General features: G+C 39.7%; 1 protein-coding gene across 1 annotated transcript; it reads left to right on the top strand.

The window, feature by feature from the left end:
• Positions 1 to 413: 413 nt before the first annotated feature.
• MRPS14 (mitochondrial ribosomal protein S14) lies at positions 414 to 20,401 on the top strand. The gene is made up of 3 exons (XM_060132960.1): positions 414 to 479; positions 14,300 to 14,458; positions 19,948 to 20,401. Exons 1-3 carry the CDS (start codon positions 435 to 437, stop codon positions 20,128 to 20,130), a joined length of 387 nt encoding a protein of 128 aa, XP_059988943.1. The 5' UTR covers positions 414 to 434; the 3' UTR covers positions 20,131 to 20,401.
• The last annotated feature ends 439 nt before the right edge of the window (positions 20,402 to 20,840 follow it).

Raw genomic sequence — 20,840 nt, forward strand, 5'->3', positions numbered from 1 at the left:
AGAAGGAGGAGCTGTCCATACTTGTAGGTTTCTGGCAAGTAGCATCCTAAATTAATGGAGGATACAGGAGAAGTAGGTTGAGCGAGAAGAATTTGGGGAAAGAGAAATTAGTAACAATGAACTGGTAGGTAAGGGAGGGTGGAAAAGGACGAAGGTAATTTAAGAGGGTGTGTAAAGCGCTCAGGAAACGAGGAACAGACAACGACCGTCAGACTCCAATATCAGTATCACAGCTCCGCTCCCAGATAGTTAATTTGCCCATATTCCGTTGAATACCGCGAGAACGTACATCCAATTAACTACGCCCTCCTTCCTATACGCTAAAGACCCGCCTGCCGCCCCGCCCCCTGCGGCCCAGGTCCCGCCCCTCGTGTCCTCGCTGTATCCGGCAGCGTTAATAAAGTTGCAGCAGTTTGACATTTGCGGCGGACAACATGGCGGCCTCCACGCTCGGCTCTCTGCTGCGGACAGTCCGGCAGGTCTGCGCCACGCCCTTATACCCTCCTCCCCCTCTCCTCTGAACCCCCAAACCCACGGGTCCCCCACTATTATGCCAGCTGTAGCGCCCAGTGCAGACTCGTCTCAGGGTTTTCGCTCTGCCCACTTCCCTCCTCCGGCCTGCTTCAGGGGAGGGCCGAGCTGCAGATGTAAATTTGATATTCGTAAGCTTAGAGCTGACTGCCGTTGAAAGCTACAGATTGACAGATAAGGAGTGTAGGTGGGGAGAGAAGGTGTCCGAGGAATGAGGCCCCAGAGCCTTCAATGTTAAGAGAGCCCAGCAAAGGAGACTTGAAAGAAGCAGAGCGAGGGAGGAGAGCGTGGTGGCCCGGAAGCACTCCAGGAGCAGGGAGTGGGCAACTCTCTGCTCAAAGTCAATTAAAAGACGAGCTGAGAATTGCTTGTTGGGTTTAGCAGAGTGGAAATTGTTGGGACCTCGATCTTAGCCGTTTCGATGGCGTGGTGGGGGCGAAAGCGTTCACGATAGAATAGGAGGAAAGAAATTGGAGACTACGAATATAGACAAGCCTTTGAAAACGTTTTGCCGCAAAGGGGAGCAGAAAAATGGGTCAATAACTGCAGAGGAGGTGGGTTAAGAGTGGGTGTTATGTGTTATTTTTTTTTTAACGTGACAGAAGTAACTGCATGTTTTTGTGTTAAAGGGAAAGGTTCTGTAAAGTGGGGAAAATGGATGATGTAGGAGAGGGAAGAATTGCTGGAGCTGTACCGCTGTGTAGGCAAGAGATGTTGAGTTTTGTGTTCAATTGTTTGGTCTTAGGAACATAGTTAATCTGTAATAGCGTTGTCCAGTAGAAATAAAATGCCAACCACATATGTAACTTAAAAGTTTCTAAGTGGCCACATTAAAAAAAGTAAAAAGCAGATGAAATTAATTTTATTAAAATATTTTATTTAACTAGGTATGTCAAAAATATTATTTCAATATGTAGTCTTATAAACGTGATGTATGAGGTATTTACATTCTTTTTTTCATACTAGATCTTCAAAATCAGGTTTGTATTTTATACTTAAAGCACATCTTAGCTTGGATGCTAAATTTTCCACCATTAAAATGGAAAATGTAGGAGCTTCCCTGGTGGTGCAGTGGTTAAGAATCTGCCTGCCAACGTAGGGGACATGGGTTCGAGCCCTGGTCCGGGAAGATCCCACATGCCGCAGAGCAACTAAGCCCATGCACCACAACTATTGAGCCTGTGCTCTAGAGCGCGCGAGCCACGACTCCTGAAGCCTGGGCACCTAGAGCCTGTGCTCTGCAACAAGAGAAGCCACCACAAGGAAGACCCAATGCAGCCAAAAATAAATTTTAAAAAATAAATTTATTTTTTAAACGGAAAATGTAGTCCTACCAAAACACTAAAGTTAATGTTTATCTTGCTTCCGTTTAAATTTTTTAATTAATTAAAATTAAATAAAATTAGGAATTACGTTTCTCTCGTTATATTTCAAACTCACTAGCTGTGTGTGGTTAGTGGCTACTGTATTGGACAGAGCAGATCTTTAATAACAGGATGGAATGTAGTACATGTGACTACAGATGCTTTTTTAAAAATTTATTTTAATTGAAGTATACTTGATTTGCAATGTTGTGTTAATTTCTGCTGTACAGCAAAGTGATTCAGTTATACATATTTTTTTTCATATTCTTTTCCATTATGGTTTATTATAGGATATTGAATATAGTTCCCTGTGTTATTCAGTAGGACCTTTTTGTTTATCCATTCTATATAATAGTTTGCATCTGCTAATCCCAAACCCTCATCTGTCCCTCCCCCTTGGCAGCCAGAAGTCTGTTCTCTATATCTGATTACAGGTGCTTTTAATTTCGTAATTAAAGAGAAATTGAAGTCATCAGCTAAATGTGGGGATGTGGGAGCAGGTGTCAGAGATTTGAGGAAAGATGGTGTAAAATAGTCAAGAGTAGATCGGAAGAATAGTGGCAAGAATTAGAGCCAGTACAGTGAAGTGAGAGAGGGACCAGGGAGTTGAGGGTGTCTGAAAGATGACATTGTATTTACGGACCATGGAATTCAGGCTGGGTAAGCGGGAGATAGGAAATCAAAAGCTGAGAGCCAGTGAAGAGCTGGTAGGAACAATGGATTAAAAGTCTCAGAGGAGCTGTTATGAGGTGTTAGAAGGAGCAAGCTAGAAAGAAGTGATAGAGAATGAGATACACACAGCTGAGACAATGGAGGGCTTGCACCTACTGGTAATAAAAGACCTAGGGCATGGAAGTGAATAGGTAAAGAAGAGTGGAGGACAAAAATCACTGGAGGAAAAGAGTTCGAGGAATGGAGAGATCACAGTGTAATTTCATGTGTGTTGAGATCACCAGGAATTAAGACAGGAAGAATATTGGAGAGAGCGACAGTGAGCCAGCATTTACAGTGAGTGAAAAACGAAAGGGAATGGTGGGGGCTGTGGTAGATGACTGCAGTGGTGACCTGTGGTGGGAGTACAACCCAATGGCACAAGAGCCAAAGCTTACTTTCAGGAAGGAGGGACAGTCTGGAAACTGCAGCAAAGAGCCAGGAAGCTTTCTCCCACTCGTGAGAGAAAAAAAGAGCTACGGGGAAACTATCTGAGATTCAAGATTCTCTAGAGCAAATATCTGAAGGAGATGTTAAGGAATTGAGGATTTAGAAAATTTCGGCGATGGTAGACCATGAGTTGAAGAGGGCCCAGTGGAAGAGTTTTAGGAGGTGAAGAGCGGTGAGAGAGAGGGGCAGGATAGGATAAGTACAGAACAATGCAATCTTAATATATAAAGCACTGTTATAAACTGGTAAGAAAATACTGACAATAGAAATGTGGGCAAAGGACATACACTATTTACAGAAGAAATTACTATAATAGACCAATAAGTGTTTATTTTTAAAGTGTATTGCTTTTATAGTCAGAAAGAAAGTTGTGGAAAAAGAATGAAAGGTGTTTTGTTTTGTTTTCTTAAATAAATAGAAACCTGTTAGGAGATGGTAGAGAGGATGTTGATTAGGAATAGTCTGGAAAAGAATTGAGGGGAAAAATGTTTAATTTTGTTTTCTAATTCTCTTTAACTTTCAATGTCATAGATAAAAACAAACCTTGCATTGACCCTTAATGTGAATTGTTTCTCTCAGCCAAAATGATCTCCTCAGACCTTACCACTATATCTTGTTCATTTCCTCTTTTGGTTTGGAAAAACTTAACCTTCTCTTCCTTCCTTTCCATGATGCTCATTTCCAGCCACAGTGACCACGTGTTCATTTGACTCAGTCGTGTCAAATCGATATTGAAATTTCCTTCATGCTGTCTTATTTCCAAAAAGCAGATTTTAGAGTTGTTGTATTTCCCCATGAGACTTTGAAGCATTGAAGATGCTCAGTTTATCTTTTGTTAATAGATTGAAAAAACGTTTTCTTTCTAATCTACTATTCTCATTTTCAGCTTTATATTCTGTATAATGCTGTACATATATTTGTTTCTAAAACAGCAGTTATAAGAGACCATCATTATTTTCTATAGCTGCAATTTAACGAACATATAATATTTGCTCTGGTTTGGGGGAGACTAGAGTTTCTAGTGGCCTATACTCTCTCTGCCTGTACTGTCAGTCAGAATTGTAAACTCGCACCATGTAAACATGTGACAATGAGGAGCCTACTATTTTATTACTGGACAACTCATGCTAAGAAATATTAGGTCAATGATAATTTCAAATTATAATTTTGAAATAATGCTTTGACCCAGCAGTTCTGCTTCCAAGAATTTATCCTACTGATACATAGAAATATATATGAAATGATTTACATAAGACATTATTCATTGCAGCATTGTTTATAATGATAACTGGTGAGGTATGGTCTAGCTGTCCACCAGTAGGTCACAGGATAATAAATCATGATGCATCTGTGGGGAGGAAAAAGTAACTGCTTTATCTTCTTCTAAGTTCTCAGCTGGGGCCCTTGTAACAAGAGAAAATCATACAAATTTGTAAGTTTTACCCGACACAGGAAGTTTCATAGGGAAATGAAGACCCAAAGAAGTTAAACCTGAGTAGTTTTGTGCTAGGTTTGATGAAGCCTGGAAAGTCATGGGGAAATTTGATAAGACAAAAGGTATGGGCTAAGTGTAGAAAACTAAGGGAAACTTAGCAAGGCCTGTTATTCAGATTCTTCTCAGTGTCCCTCAGGCTTCAGACATAAAGATGCTTCTTTCATGCCCTGGCTATAGGGAGGGCACCTCTCACATAAGGGTCTTATGACCTGTTTCAGGGGAAGGTCAGAAAGCCCTTCTTGCACCTGCTATTTCTCAAATTCCATTTGCTTGAAATAGTCAGTATGCCAAAGGAGCCATATTTTGAGGTAGTGTCTCCTGAACCTGGTCACATCCATATAGTGGAATATTATGTGACCTAAAACAATGTGGAAGCTTTTTGGCATATGGATATGGAAAGATCTCCAAGATGTATTGTTAAATGTGAAAAAAGGGGGTAGGGGAAGAAACACGGGAGTGGGCATGTGTACATGTATTTTATAGACAAAAATCTCTGGAAGGCTGCACAAGAAAATAGTAACTGGATACCTCTGGAGGTGGGGGTGTGGTCACTTGGCTGGTGAGGGACGAGGTGGGAGGGTGAATCCACTGTATGTCTATACTTTCTTAAAATTTCATTTTTTTATTGAACTATAGTTGATTTCAGCAAAGTGATTTGGTTATATTTGGTGTGTTTTATATATTTTTTTCGATTCTTTTCCATTATAGGTTATTATAAGATCGAATATATTTCCCTGTGCTATACTGTAAATCCTTGTTTATCTGTTTTATATATGCTAATGTGTATCTGTTAATCCTATATTCCTGATTTATCTACCTCTCCTTCCTCCCGTCCTGTTATCCCTTTTGGTAACCATAAGTTTGTTTTCCGTGTCTGTGAGTCTGTTTCTGATTTGTAAATAAGTTCATTTGTACTATTTTTTAGATTCCACATATAAGTTATATTTGTCTTTCTCTGACTTGCTTCACTTAGTATGATAATCTCTGGGTCCATCCATGTTGCTGCAAATGGCATTATTTCTTTTTTATGGCTGAGTAATATTTCATCTTCTTTATCCATTCACCTATTGATGGACACTTAGGTTGCTTCCATGTCTTGGCTGTTGTAAATAGTGCTGCTATGAACATTGGTCTTCATGTATCTTTTCTAATTAAAGTTTTTTTCCAGATATATGCCCAGGACTGGGATTGCAAGATCATATGGTAACTCTATTTTCAGTTTCTTGAGGAACCTCCATACTGTTTCCCATAGTGGCAGCACCAATTTACATTCCCACCAAAGTGTAGGAGGGTTCCCTTTTCTCACAACCTCTCCAGCATTTGTTATTTGTAGACTTTCTGATGGTGTCCATTCTGACCTGTGTGAAGTGATACCTCATTTTAGTTTTGATTTGCATTTCTCTAATAATTAGCAATATTGAGCATCTTTTCATATGCTTGTTGGCCATCTGTATGTCTTCTTTGGAGAAATGTCTATTTAGGACTATTTAGGTCTTCTGTCCATTTTTTGATTTTTTTTTTATATTAAGCTGTGTGAGCTGTTTGTATATTTTGGAAATTAATCCCTTGTCAGAAGTATTGTTTGCAAATATTTTCTCCTAGTTGGTTGGTTTTCTTTTTGTTTTCTTTATGATTTCCTTTGCTGTGCAACAGCTTAGTTTAACTGGGTCCCATTTGTTTATTTTTATTTCCATTTTGCTAGAAGGTGGATCCAAAAACATATTGTTGCAATTTATGTCAAAGAGTGTTCTGCCTATGTTTTCTTCTAGGAGTTTTATAGTATCTAGTCTTACATTTAGGTCTTTAATCCATTTTGAGTTTATTTTTATCTATTGTGTTCAAATTTCATTCTTTTGCACATAACTGTACAGTTCTTCCAGGACCTTTTAATGAAGAGACTGTCTTTTCTCCATTGTCTATTCTTGCCTCCTTTTTCATAGATTAATTGACCATAGGTGTGTGGGTTTATTTCTAGGCTTTCTATCCTGTTCCATTAATCTATGTGTCTGTTTTTGTTCCACTACCATACTGTATTGATTTCTCTAACTTTGTAGTATTGTCTGAAGTCAAGAAAGGTGATTCCTCCAGTACCATTCTTCTTTCTCAAGATTGTTTAGGCTTTTTGGGGTCTTTTCTGTTTCCATATAAATTTAAACATTGTTCTAGTTCTGTGAAAAATGCCATTGGTAATTTGATATGCCTTTAGATTACACTTGTCTTTTTCTTGTGGTTGATTTCTATCTAATCTGTTGCCATTGGATTGCACTGAATCTGTAGATTGCCTTGGGTAGTGTGGTCATTTTAACAATATTGATTCTTCCAACCCAAGAACATGGTATATCTTTCCATCTGTTTGTGCCATGTTCAGTGTCTCTCAGTTTTTGCAGTACAGGTTTTTTGCCTCCTTAGGTAGGTTTATTCATAGGTAGTTTATTCTTTTGATGGGAAACTTTAACTGTGCTGTCAACTTTGGAGAAGTATCCCAGTTGTACCATGTTGGGTTGGCATTGTACAGAAATCAACAGCCATATTGGTCTAGAAACGTTAAACATAATTTTTTCCATTTGTACAGGGGTAGCACACTGTATTAAATATGTAAGGTCTTATCTACATGGGTTTGATTACAGAAACTAATAAAGTATTCTCTAAATAAAAAAATTGTTTATATTATTGTTAATAATATAAATTGTTTATATTGTTAATATAACAATATAAATTGTTTCCTCAATTTCTCATTCTGATATTCCATTGTTTGTGTATAGAAATGCAACAGATTTCTGTGTATTAATTTTGTATCCTACAACTTTATCAAATTCTTTGACGAGCTCTAGTAGCTTTCTTGTGGCGTCTTTAGGATTTTCTGTGTATAGTGTCATCTGAAAACAGCAACAGTTTTATTTCTTCTTTTCCATTTTGGATTCCTTTAATTTCTTTTTGTCTCTGATTGCTGTGGCTAGGACTTCCAGAACTATGTTGAATAAAAGTGGCACGAGTGGCCATCCTTGTCTTGTTCCTGATCTTAGAGGAAATGCTTTCAGCTTTTCACCATTGAGTATGATGTTAGCTGTGGGTTTGTAATATATGGCCTTTATTATGTTAAGGTAGGTTCCCTCTGTGCCCACTTTCTGGAGAGTTTTTATCATAAATGGATGTTGAATTTTATCAAAAGCTTTTTCTGCAACTATTGAGATAATCATATGCTTTTTATTCTTCATTGTTAATGTGGTGTATCACACTGATTGATTTGCAGATATTGAAAAATCCTTGCATCTCTGGGATAAATCCCACTTGATCATGGTATATGATCCTTTTAACCTATCGTTGGATTTGGTTTGATAATATTTAGTTGAGGATTTTTGAATCTATCTTCATCAGTGATATTGGCCTGTACTTTTCTTTTTTTGTGTGGGTTCTTTGTCTAGTTTTGGTATCAGGGTGATGGTGGTATCATAGAATGAGTTCAGAAGTGTTCCTTCCTCTGCCATTTTTGGGAATAGTTTCACAAGGATAGTTATTAACTCTTCTCTAAATGTTCAGTAGAATTCACCTGTGAAGCCATCTGGTCCTGGACTTTGGCTTGTTGGGAGTTTTTAAATTACCAACCCAATTTCACTACTTATAATTGGTCTGTTCATATTTTCTATTTCTTCCTGGTTCAGTCTTGCAAGATTGTACCTTTCTAAGAATTTGTCCATTTCTTCTAGGTTGTCCATTTTATTGGCATATAGTTGCTCAAAGTAGTCTCTTATGATTCTTTGTATTTCTGTGGTGGCAGTTGTAACTTCTCTATTTCTATTTTATTGATTTGGGACTGCTCGCTTTTTTTTCTTGATGAGTCTGGTAAAGGCTTATCAATTTTGTTTATCTTTTCAAAGAACTAGCTTTTAGTTTCATCGTCATTCCTATTTTTTTAGTCTCTATTTCATTGCTGCTCTGATCTGTATGATTTCTTTCCTTCTACTAACTTTGGGTTTTGTTCTTCTTTCTCTAGTTGCTTTAGGTGTAAGGTTAGGCTGTTTATTTGAGATTTTTCTTGTTTCCTTGCATCTCTAAACTTCCCTCTAAGAACTGCTTTTGCTGTGTCCCATAGATTTTGGATTGTTGTGTTTTCATTTTCATTTGTCTCCAGGTATTTTTTGATTTCCTCTTTGACTTATTCAGTGATCCATTGATTGTTTAGTAGCATATTGTTTAACCTCCATGTGTTTGTGTTTTTGCAGTCTTTTTCTTGTAGTCGAATTCTATCCTCATAGTGTTGTGGTCAGAAAAGATGCGTGATATGATTTCAGTTTTTTTAAATTTACCAGGGTTTGCTTTGTTGCACAGCATGTGATCTATCCTGGAGAATGTTCCATGTGCCCTTGAAAAGAATTTGTATTCTGCTGCTTTCAGATGGAATGCTCTATAAATATCAATTAAGTCTATCTGGTCTAATGTGTCATTTAAGGCCTGTGTTTCCTTATTGATTTTCTGTCTGGATGATCTGTCCATTGATGTAAGTGGGGTGTTAAAGTCCCCCACTAAAATTATTATATATTCTTGTATTGATCCTTTGATCATTATGTAGTGTCTTTCTTTGTCTCTTGTAACAGTCTTTTTTTTAAAGTCTATTTTGTCTGATATAAATATTGCTGTTCTGACTTTCTTTTGATTTGCATTTGCATGGAGTATCTTCTTCCATTCCCTCACTTTCAGTGTGTATGCATCTTTAGATCTGAAGTGTGTCTCTTGTAGGCAGCAAATATACTGGTCCTGTTTTTGTATCCATTCAGTCAGTCTGTGTCTTTTGGTTGGAGCATTTGGTCTGTTTACATTTAAGGTAATTATCAATATGTATGTTCCTATTACTATTTTGTTAATTGCTTTGGATTTGTTTTTGTAGGTCTTTTTTTGCCCTTTTTTCTCCTGTTCTCCTGTGTTGTGATTTGATGACTATTTTTAGTGGTATGTTTGGATTCCTTTTTCTTTTTTGTGTCTGTATCTATCATAGATTTTTGTTTTGCAGTTACCATGAGGTTTTTGTATAGGAGTCTATATTTATGCATGCTTGTTTCAAGTTGCCCATCTCTTAATTTCTAATGCATCTTAGCTACACTCACTGCATTTGTAGTCTCCTTTCCTCACTATTACTGTTTTTTGGTTTTTTGGGTTGTTTTTTGCGGTACGTGGGCCTCTCACTGTTGTGGCCTCTCACTGTTGTGGCCTCTCCTGTTGTGGAGCACAGGCTCCGGACACGCAGGCTCAGCGGCCATGGCTCACGGGCCCAGCCACTCCGCGACATGTGGGATCTTCCCCGACCGGGGCACGAACCCGTGTCCCCTGCGGTGGCAGGCGGACTCTCAACCACTGCGCCACCAGGGAAGCCCACTGTTACTGTTTTTGATTTTACATTTTACGTCTGATTGTTTTGTGTATCGCTTAACTGCTTACAATGGTTACAAATGATTTTACTACTTTAGTCTTTTAACCTCCCTACTAGCTTTGTGCATGGATGATTTTCTACCTTTATTGTATGTTTGCCTTTATCAATGAGCTTTTCCATTTTGTAATTTGCTTGCTTCTAGTTGTGGCCTTTTCATTTCCGCCTGATGAAGTTCCTTTAGCAGGTGCTGTAAAGCTGGTTTGGTGGTGCTGAATTCTTTTAGCTCTTGCTTGTGTGTAAAGCTTCTGATTTCTCCATGAAATCTGAATGAGAGCCTTGCTGGGTAGAGTATTCTTGGTTGTAGGTTTTTCTCTTTTATCACTTTAAGTATATCATGCCACTCCCTTTTAGCCTGTAGTTTCTGCTGAAAAATCAGCTGATAGCCTTATCAGAGTTCCCTTGTGTGTTATTTGTTGCTTTTCCCTTGTTGCTTTTAATAGTCTCTCTTTATATTTAACTTTTGTCATCTTTCTTACAATGCATTGTGGTGTATTCCTCTGTGGGTTAATCCTGTATGGGACTCTCTGCACTTCCTGTACTTGGGTGACTGTTTCCTTCCCCAGGTTAGGGCAGTTTTCAGCTATTATCTGTTCATTTATTTTCCAAGACCACCCTTTCTCCCTCCTTCTGGGATCCCTAAAATGCCAGTATTAGTGTGCTTGATGTTATCCCAGAGGTTTCTTAAGCTGTCCTCATTTCATTTCATTCTTTTTTCTTCTTTCTGTTTAGTGGCAGTGATTTCCACTACCTGTCTTCCAGCTCACTGATCCGTCCTTCTGAATCATTTAGTCTACTGTAGATTCCTTCTAGTGTATTTTTTATATCAGTTATTGTATTTTTAGTTCTTTATATTCTTTATATTTTCTAATTCTTTTTTAAAACTTCTGATTTCTTGCTCTGTGCATCTATTCTCCTCCCAAGTTCTTTGATCGTCTTTACGATCATTACTCTGAACTCTTTCTTGGGTGGATTGCCTATCTCCACGTGACTTAGTTGTTCTTCTGGGGTTTTATCTTGTTTATTCGTGTGAAACATATTCCTCTGTTGCCTCATTTTATGTAAATTGCTATTTGTGTTTTTATGTACGTGGTAGGTTGGTTTCGGTCCTCCACCTTGGAAAACTGGCCCTCTGTAGGAAACGTCATTTGTGTCCCAGCAGTGCACTCCCCTCTCATCCCTCAAGGATCAGGGGCCAGCTGGTCCCAGGGTAGTGTCTGGCCTGTGTTTGTGGACTCAGTCTGCAGGCTGCGGAACTGTAGTTTTCGTGCTTCTAGTGACTGTCCCCTGGTAGGTGAGCCTGGTGTAGAGGCTTGTGCAGGCTTCTTGGTGGGAGGGGCTGGTGCCTGTCCCCTGGTGGGTAGAACTGGGTCTTGGTCCTCTGATGGACAGGACCATGTCTAGGGACATATCTAGAGGAGGCTGTGAGCTCAGGAAGTCTTTAGGTAGCCTGTCTGCTGATGGGTTTGACTGTGTCCCTGCCCATTGTATTGTTTGCCTCAGTGCCTCTCAGTACTTGAGCCTATGGATGGGTGGGGCCAGGTCTTTGTGCCAAAATGTCAGCCTCCACAAGAACTCACACATGCAGATGAATGCTCCCTGATACATCAGGCACCAGAGTCTGTGTCCCCAGGGTGGGCCACAGCCACCTCCCCAGGAGACCCTCCAAGACCAGCAGGTAGGTCTGGCCCAGGCTTCTGTCAGATTACTGCTTTTGCCCTTGGTCCGGCGCATGTGAGATTTTGTGTGCGCACTTTGAGAGTGAAGTCTCTATTTCCCCCATTCCTGTGGAACTCTTGCAATCAAGCCCCACTGGCCTTCAAAGCCAAATGCTCTGGGGGCTCCTCTTCCCCATGTCAGACCCCTGGGCTGGGAGTGGAGTCTGACAGGCTCAGAACTCTCACTTCTTTGGGAGAACCTGTGCAATATAATTATTCTCTAGTTTGTGGGAAGCACACCTGGGGGTATGGGATTTGATTATATCATGAGTGTGCCCATCTCATTGTGGTTCCATCTTTATGTATTTAGATGTAGAGAATCTTTTCTGCTAAGTTTCAGTCCTTTTTAACAATGGTTCTGCAGATTGTTCTGATTTTCGTGTGCTCGTGAGAGGAGGTGTGCTTAGGGTCCTTCTCTGCCATCTTGGCTGCTCTCCCTTCAGCATTTTTATTACTTCCTTTTTGGACTTGGAGTCATGTAGACTGGAGAGGTCTGTTTCATTGCTTGTTCTTTCAGGGGATTTCACCTGTTCTTTTAATTGGGAGTAATACTTCTGCTTTTTCATTTTACTTATATTTCTCTTATTCTGAATTTATTTTTTAAGTATTAAATTTATTTATTTATATTCTATTTTTGGCTGCGTTGGGTCTTCGTTGCATGTGGGCTTTCTTAGTTGCAGCAAGTGGGGCTACTCTTCATTGCGATGCATGGGCTTCTCATTGCAGTGGCTTCTCTTGTTGCGGAGCACGGGCTCTAGGTGCACAGGCTTCAGTAGTTGTGGCACGTGGGCTCAGTAGTTGTGGCTCACGGGCTCTAGAGCACAGTCTCAGTAGTTGTGGCACACAGGCTTAGTTGCTCCGTGGCATGTGGGATCTTCCCAGACCAGGGCTTGAACCTGTATCCCCTGCATTGGCAGGCAGATTGTTAACCACTGTGCCAGCAGGGAAGTCCCTCTTACTCTGAATTTAGGGAAAACAGTTGTCTACTGTGGTTTTGAAGGGCTGTTTTTATCTGTGAGTGACCCTGTGTAGACTGTATGAGTCCAGTATTTTTGGTGCGAGGGCTGTTTTTGGCTTGCTGTGTCTTTCCTCAGGGTGTACTGGCCCTTGTCTTCTTGATATAGGTGGTGTGTTTGATATTGTGTTGACTGGAGCCTGCACTGGATGTTGGGCAGGAACTCCTCTTTTCTCTGTGATTGTTACAACCCAGTCAGGGGTAGAGTCTGCTCCCCGTTTGTTGGAGTGGAAGCCCCTAGATCCGATTCTAAGCTTCAATGTGAGGTAGGCAGGACTAGAACACTCCCTCTGGGAAAGGAGCCCCTGTGCGTTCCTCCCCAGGAGCTGTTTGCTGTGATGTGCAACTCTGTGACACTGCCTGCCATCTGGTGTGCACACCCACAAAGATCACTGTTGCTGGCACTGCCCTCGGGGGCTGCATCTGCTGCAGGCGTGCTTGGAATCGGCTTGGAGGTTAGGTATGGGTGAGAAACCCTCACAAAACCATGGGCGAGAAAGTCCTCTGGAGCTGCAGCCCCACACCTAAAGCAGGAGTGCCAGTGATCACCTCAGTATTCAGTGCCGCCTCCATGTGTGTGTGCCCACAAAGTTTGCAAAACCCACTGCAGTTGGAGCTGTGCCCTGCTGTGAGCATGCTGATAGTGAGGCTGCTATAGTGGACTCATGCCCCTCCCTTCCCATGTTGACAGTGGGGCTCCTACGGCAGCCTCATGCTCCATCCTGTGCACACCCCCAGTTGTGGCTCGGGCCACACTCCAGGCCCTTTGGGCTGTCTTCACACAGCCAAACCGAGTCATCTCCCCAGGTCTGTCTACTGAGTTTCAACACCCAATCACTATGCACGCCAGCAGGTGCACCTCAGACTGGAAAGTGTGGCAATGTGGCAAAGACCGTCTGTGCTGGTCTCTCTACCCTGTGGGGCAGCAGACCAGCTCCTGCACTCTGCTTTTGAGCCTCTGAAGCTCCCTAGCTGTCCCAGCAGACCTCCCAGCCAGTGAAGGAGGCCCCCAGGGTGAGGGAACCTTTCGTCTTTCACAGCTCCCTCCCAAGGGTGCAGGTCCCATCCCAATTCCTCTTCTCCCTTTTCCCTTCATCCTACATGGTTTTGTGGAAATCTCTCTTGCAGCTTTGGTTGTCTGAGATCTTCCTCAGGCTTTCAGTAGGTAGCATGTATGGATTGTTCCACGTGTAGATGTATCTTTGGTGTATTTGTGGGAGCAGGTGAGCTCCATGTCTCTCTACTCCACCATCTTGGCCTCCTCCCCCTTTCTATACTTTTTTGACTTTTGAACCATATATTTATTAACCTAAGTAAAGGTAAAACAGAATTATATAAAAAATCTCAGAAAATTTTTCACTTTCCAACCCACATTGTTAGCATTGTATTAATTACCACCATTTTGGCTTAATGTATGTCCATAAAAGTTATTTGTTCTGAATTAAGAAGTCTATTATTTTAAATGATTAAAGTTATCCATAATTACTTGGGAGATAAAAGGTCATAAATAGTGACTAAAAGAGGATCACAGGATGGAGAAACTGCCAGAGTCTGGGTCTGACTGTTCTTCACTTGTTCCTTGTCTCTGTCTCTTAGGTGGTTCCTTCATCAGCTTCAGGCCAAGTTCGAAGTTACTATGTAGATTGGAAAATGTTGCGTGATGTGAAGAGAAGAAAAATGGCCTATGAGTATGCAGATGAGAGGCTTCGGATCAATTCTCTCAGGAAGAATACCATTCTGCCAAAAGACCTTCAGGTTAGCTAAGTAAGATGAGTATCTACCATAAAATCATTAAATCAAATCAGATCACTTTTAATACAGTTTGTGGTGACTTAGTATCAATATACTTTCTGGAGAATGTAATCAGATTTTTTTCAATCAACGTAAACAAATACCCTTGTAACTGATTTTGATGAGTTTCAAATTAAAAAAGAACTATTCATTCTTAACTAGCTCTTTAACCATTTCATTAGGTGATGCTTAGAAAGTACTGATGCATGGTAACCACACAGAAATTGGATAGTTATTTCTCCAATCATCCCAATCATTCACCTCTCAAGGCATTGGGAGTCTTTGCCAATGCGTGGGGCCAGGTGCCCAGCACATGGCCTACACCATTCCTTATCCAGGGCCATCCCTAAGCCTGCCTCTCCGAATTCCTGTGCCCATGCGGTGGCCTTCCATTTAGGTTTACTTTCTTGTCACACTCTAACTTGAATAAGAGAATGTCAACTCTGTTTGATTCCCTGAATCATAAGTCCTGCCTAACTGGTGACATAAAATACCTGCATTCAAGAGTCTTATCAGGGACTTCCCTGGTGGCGCAGTGGTTGAGAGTCCATCTGCCGATGCAGGGGACACGGGTTCGTGCCCCGGTCCGGGAAGATCCCACATGCCGCGGAGCGGCTGGACCCGCGAGCCATGGCCACTGAGCCTGCGTGTCCGGAGCCTGTGCTCCGCAACAGGAGAGGCCACAACAGTGAGAGGCCCGTGTACCGCAAAAAAAAAAAAAAAAAAAAGAGTCTTATCAGAGAGTATAACTCAAATTCAAAGCCATTAAACTTATCAAAAGCTCAGAGTAAATAATATTTCATTTATATAAATTTGGAGAATAATATACAGGCCCCTCATTACTGTGGATTCTTTTTAAATCTTGTCTAAATTAAGCCAGATAAGCAGAAAACTGAGTGCCCTGGACCATTCTGTTATGACTTTTACTGTAGTGACATTAAGCTACTTGCCTATATTTAGCAAGTAATAAGAAGTGGCTCCTGAGAAGCTCAGCTTAAGATGTTGTGGAGGACAAATGTATGAAGATCCCCAGAAGAGTCTGTGGTATGAGAACCAGCAATAGCTGTGCAGAGACTCTATGAATCATGGGAAGTGATCATGGCACTATGTTGCCTGCCAACTAGCTTACAAGTCAAATTTATGCCCCAGTGCTAACATACTTACAGGCTCTCACAGAAGGCTCTTTTGTTTCATTTTCCCTTTGCCCAATTTCCTCATTTGTACACTGCCTTAAATCTTTACATTCACACATATGTAAACAATTTGTAGGTATTCTTCAAGTTCTGTCTCCAAGAAACTTTACTTCATTCTGCCAGCCCAATCATTTCTCCTGTCTCCATAGCATTTACTGTCTACCATTCATTGACTTAATCATGTTGTTTTATATAATTCTCTCAGTATTTCTTTTTTTTTCTTAATAGTATTTCTTAATAGCACATGCATAAGCTTTTGGAGATCAGGAACTACTCTTAATGCTTAATAGTTGATATAAATTTAGTGGCTTTCATATACATTTTCTCATTTATGTACTTCTAATATGTTAGAGTAATTATTTTGCTTCCATCATAGTCTAGTACAGGGTCAATCACACACATACACACACACACACACACACACACACACACACACACATGCACACACACGCACAATAATACACGTACTTCAACCACATACATAAGACTAAATCTGTACTGACAAAACCTTAGTGCTAACTACTGCAGTAATCTCTGTTTTTCTCCCCTGAACCATTTTTGCCCTTACCATATTTATTTCCCTACGTTGCAAATGATCTTTTAAAAATGTAAGTCTCACTTGATCACTCGTCTTTGCATCTCCAGCCGTCAGAGTCTTTACCGTAGGTGTCAAGGTTCTGAGGGCTCCTGCCCTTCCTTCTTCTTCAACTTCACCTCAAACCACATTTTCCTCCTACTTGATGTTCAGTCCAGAGGTTTCAGACTTTTATGATTCAAAAATCTTATGGGAAATAACCTAACTTACACCTCAAGGAACTAGAAAAAGAAGAACAGGTAAGCCCAAAGTTAGCAGAAACAAAGATCAGAGCAGAAATTAATGAAAATAGAAACCGGAAAAATTAAAGACCTGTGAAACTAAGAGCTGGTTTTTTGAAAAGATAAAATTGATGAGCCTTTAGCTTGGCTAACCTAGTAAAGAAGACAGAAGACTCCAATAAAATCAGCAATGAAAGAGGAAACATTACAACTGATACCAAATAAATACAGAGAATCATAAGAGACTGATAAGAGCAATTGTATGCCAACAAATTGGCTAGCCTAGAAGAAATGGATAAATTCCTAGAAACACATAACCTATCAAGACTGAATCATGAAGAACTAGAAAATCTGCAGTGACCAATAATGAGTAAGGAGATTGAATCAGTAATCAGAAACCTACTAAGAAAAGCCCAGGACTGTGCCTTCATGAGTGAATTCTACCAAACATTTAAAGGGGAATTAGTGCCAATCCTTCTCAAACTCTTCCAAAAAATTGAAGAAGAGGGAAGCATTCCCAAAGTCATTTTATGAGCCCAGCATTGCCCTGATACCAAAGCCAGATCAGGACACTACAAGAAGAAAACTACAGGTCAGTATCCCTGATGAATAGAGATGTAAAAATTCTCAACAAAATACTAGGAAACCAAATTCAACAGTTTTTCCTCTAAGATCAGGAGCAAGACAAGGATGTCTACTCTTGCCACTTCTGTTCAACAGAGTACTAGAAAGCCTAGCCAGAGCTATCAGGCAAGAAACAGAGATAGAAGGCATCTAATCAGGAAGGAAGAAGTAAAACTCTCTCTATTTGCAGACAACATGATATTATATATAGAAAACCCTGAAGACTCCACCAAGAAACTGTTAGAACTAATCCATAAATTGAGTAAAGTTGCAGGTTACCAAATCAACCTACAAAATTTAGTTGTGTTTCTATACACTGACAAACTATCTGAAAAAGAAATAAAACAATCCCATTTACAATAGCGTCAAAACTAAACCTAGAAATTAAGAAGGTGAAAGATTTGTACACTGAAAACTATATGCACTGATGAAAGAAATTGAAGAAGCAAAAATAGAAAAAATAATCTTAAAATTTGTATGGAACTACAAAAGACCCTCGAATAGTCAAAGCAATCCCGAGAAAGAAAAGCAAAAAAAAAAAAGCTGGAGGTATCACATTTCCTGATTTAAAAGCTATAATATTCAAAATTGTATGGTATTGGCATAAAAACAGACACCCAGAAATGAAGCCACAGATACATAGTCAACAAATATTTGACAAGGTAGCCAAAAATACTCAGTGGGTATTGGATAGTTTTTCCATAAATGGTGTTGGGGAGACTGGATATTCGCATGTGAAAGAATGAAATTGGACCCCTATCTTACCGCACTCACAAAAATTAAATTGAAATGAGTTAAAGACTTAAAGGACAGATCTGAAAGTGTAAAACTGCTAGAAGAAAACAAAGGGTAAAAAAGTTCTTTGCCATTTGTCTTTGCAGTGATTCTTTAGGTGTGACACCAAAGGTGCGAGCAACAAAAGCAAAAATAAGCAAGTAGACTACATCACACTAAAAGAAACAACAACATGAAAAGGCACCCTACAAAATGGGAGAAAATATTTGCAAGTCATGTACTTCATAAGGGGTTAATACCCTGAAAGTGTAAGGAAGTCATACAACTCAGTAGCCCCCCAAATTTTTTTTGATTAAAAAATGGGCAGAGAACCTGAATAGACATTTTTCTAAAAAAGACATAAAAATGGCCAACAGGTACATGAAAAGATGCTCAACATCACTTATCAGGGAAATGCAAATGAAAACACAAAGAGCTATCACCTCACACCTGTCAGAATGGCTACTATCCAAAAGACAAGAAATAAGTTTTGGCGAGGATGTGGAAAAGAGAACCCTTGTGCACTGTTGGCGGGAATGTAAATTGGTGCAGCCACTATGGAAAACAGTATGGAGGTTCCTCAAAAAGTTAAAAATAGAACTACCATGTATGATCCAGGAATTCCATTTCTCAGTATAAATCTGAAGGAAATGAAATCACTAGATAGAAATAGAAGTGATATCTGCACCCCTATGTTCACTCCAGCATTATTCACAATAGCCAAGACATGGAAACCACTTGAATGTCCATCAACAGATGAATGTGACACTCAGTGTGATTCATACACAGGCACAGAGTACGATACTATTTAGCCATAAAATAGAAGGAAATCCTGCCCTTTGCAATAACGTGGATGTACCTTGAGGGCATTATGCTAAGTGAAGTAAGTCAGAAAAAGACAAATACTGTATGATCTCTCTTATATGTGGAATCTAAAATAACAAATTCATAGAAACAGAGTAGAATGGTGGTTACCAGAGACTGGGGACTGGGGAAAATGGGGAGATGTTGGCCAAAGGGTACAGACCTCCAGTTTTAAGGTGAATAAGTCCTGGGGTTGAATAAGTACAACATGGTGACTACAGTTAACAATACCATATTATATACTTGAAAGTTGCTAAAAGAGTAAATCTTAAGTGTTCTCACGCACACAAAAAAGTAATTATGTGGGGTGATGGAGGTGTTAACTAACCTTATTGTGGTAATTATTTTTCACAGTATATACATGCATCAAAATATCACATTGTACACCTTAAACTTATACAGTGTTATATGTCAATTATATCTCAGGAAAGCTGGGAAAAAATCGTTTGGGGAGACAACAGAAATGCATTCATACATTTTCCAAAAGAGAAATGAGAATGTCTGTAGCAGCTCTATTTGTAATAGCTCAAAACTAGAAACTACCCGGATGTCCATCAGCTGTACAATGGATAAATGAATTATGGCATATTCACACAATAAAAGTTAGCACCAATGAGAATGAACAACTTACAACGCATGCACCAGTATGAAGACTCTCACAAGCATTTTATTGAGTGAAAGAAGCCAAACAGAAATGAATAAAAAAGAATGGTTTTTATTATACTCCATGGTTACATTTATATAAAATCAAAACAAGAAAAATTCATCTGTGGTGTTAGTAACCAGGTTAGCTCTTAGCCAGGAGGTCAGTGACTGAAAGGAGGCAGAGGGAAGGCTTGGGGTGCGGGTAATTTTTCTTAATCTAGTTGCTGGTTACACAGCTACGTTCTGTTTGTGAAAACTTGTTGAGCTTTACACTTATGGTTTGTGGATTCTTGTGTATCTACGTTGTTTCAATTAAATTTTGAAAAATTACATTGTATGTCAAACATTTCTGTCATTTTTCTGATCTGTTTGTTTCTACTCAGAGCTTAAATTTCACTATGGTGTCCAGGGTTCTTTTGCCAAACTTGGCTACATTAATGAATCTAGCCCTTCGTTCTCTTCCTCTGAGCATTAACTAATCATCTAGAATAAATAAATGCATGTGATCTGTGTAAATAATGTTGTGACTTCCCTTAGGAAGTGGCTGATGAAGAAATTGCTGCCCTTCCCCGGGATAGCTGTCCTGTTAGAATCAGAAATCGGTGTGTTATGACATCCCGTCCACGAGGTGTAAAGCGGCGCTGGAGGCTTAGTCGTATCGTCTTCCGTCACTTAGCCGACCATGGGCAACTGTCTGGGGTGCAGCGAGCAATGTGGTAATAATCAGCTCCAGAACCTACTGAGCTTACAGGAAAACCAGTTCTGGCAAGAAGAGACTTCTCTAATAGACAAAAACCTAGTTTTTATGGGGGTCCAGAATAAAGGTCTTCTCTACCTGATGCTGTCTATAGTTAAATTACTTATAAATTTTAAATGAAAAAATTTGGAAGTTTCATTCTGTCAGTGAATTATCTTTTCTCCTGGACTTAATAAATTACTGTTCCCAAGCATAGTGTGAAGAGTAGAGTAATAAAAAATATTTCTGTGGAAATATGGTCTGTATAGTTGTCTTTTCCATCATGTTTATTAATCTTTTAGCAACAGGTAAGTGTTCCTGTACTTTAAGAGCATTATTTCATACAGCAGAATTATCTTCTTGTTAATTCAACTCATTGACATGCATGTCAGTGCTCATCTATGGCAGTTTTTAATCCTGGGATGGCTACCCTGACCTGCACAGCTCACTTTACTTTTAGTTGATTGTTAGACAATACATTGGAAAGTAAAGCTGATGCTCTGGATTATCTAACTAATGCTCAACTTCTTTGTGTGATGGCTGAACAAAAACAGAACCACTAATTGTTTTCTTTTTCCATCTTCAAGAGCCCTTAGAACAAAATATGTCCTTTAAGCCCTGAAAATCTGTCCAAAGAGGATGAGTTTTGCTAGAATGGTATATATTCTCTATATTCATATTTATTTCATCTGTA

Source organism: Lagenorhynchus albirostris, chromosome 2 (genome assembly GCF_949774975.1).
Source record: "Lagenorhynchus albirostris chromosome 2, mLagAlb1.1, whole genome shotgun sequence".
In the NCBI taxonomy this organism is placed as follows: domain Eukaryota; kingdom Metazoa; phylum Chordata; class Mammalia; order Artiodactyla; family Delphinidae; genus Lagenorhynchus; species Lagenorhynchus albirostris.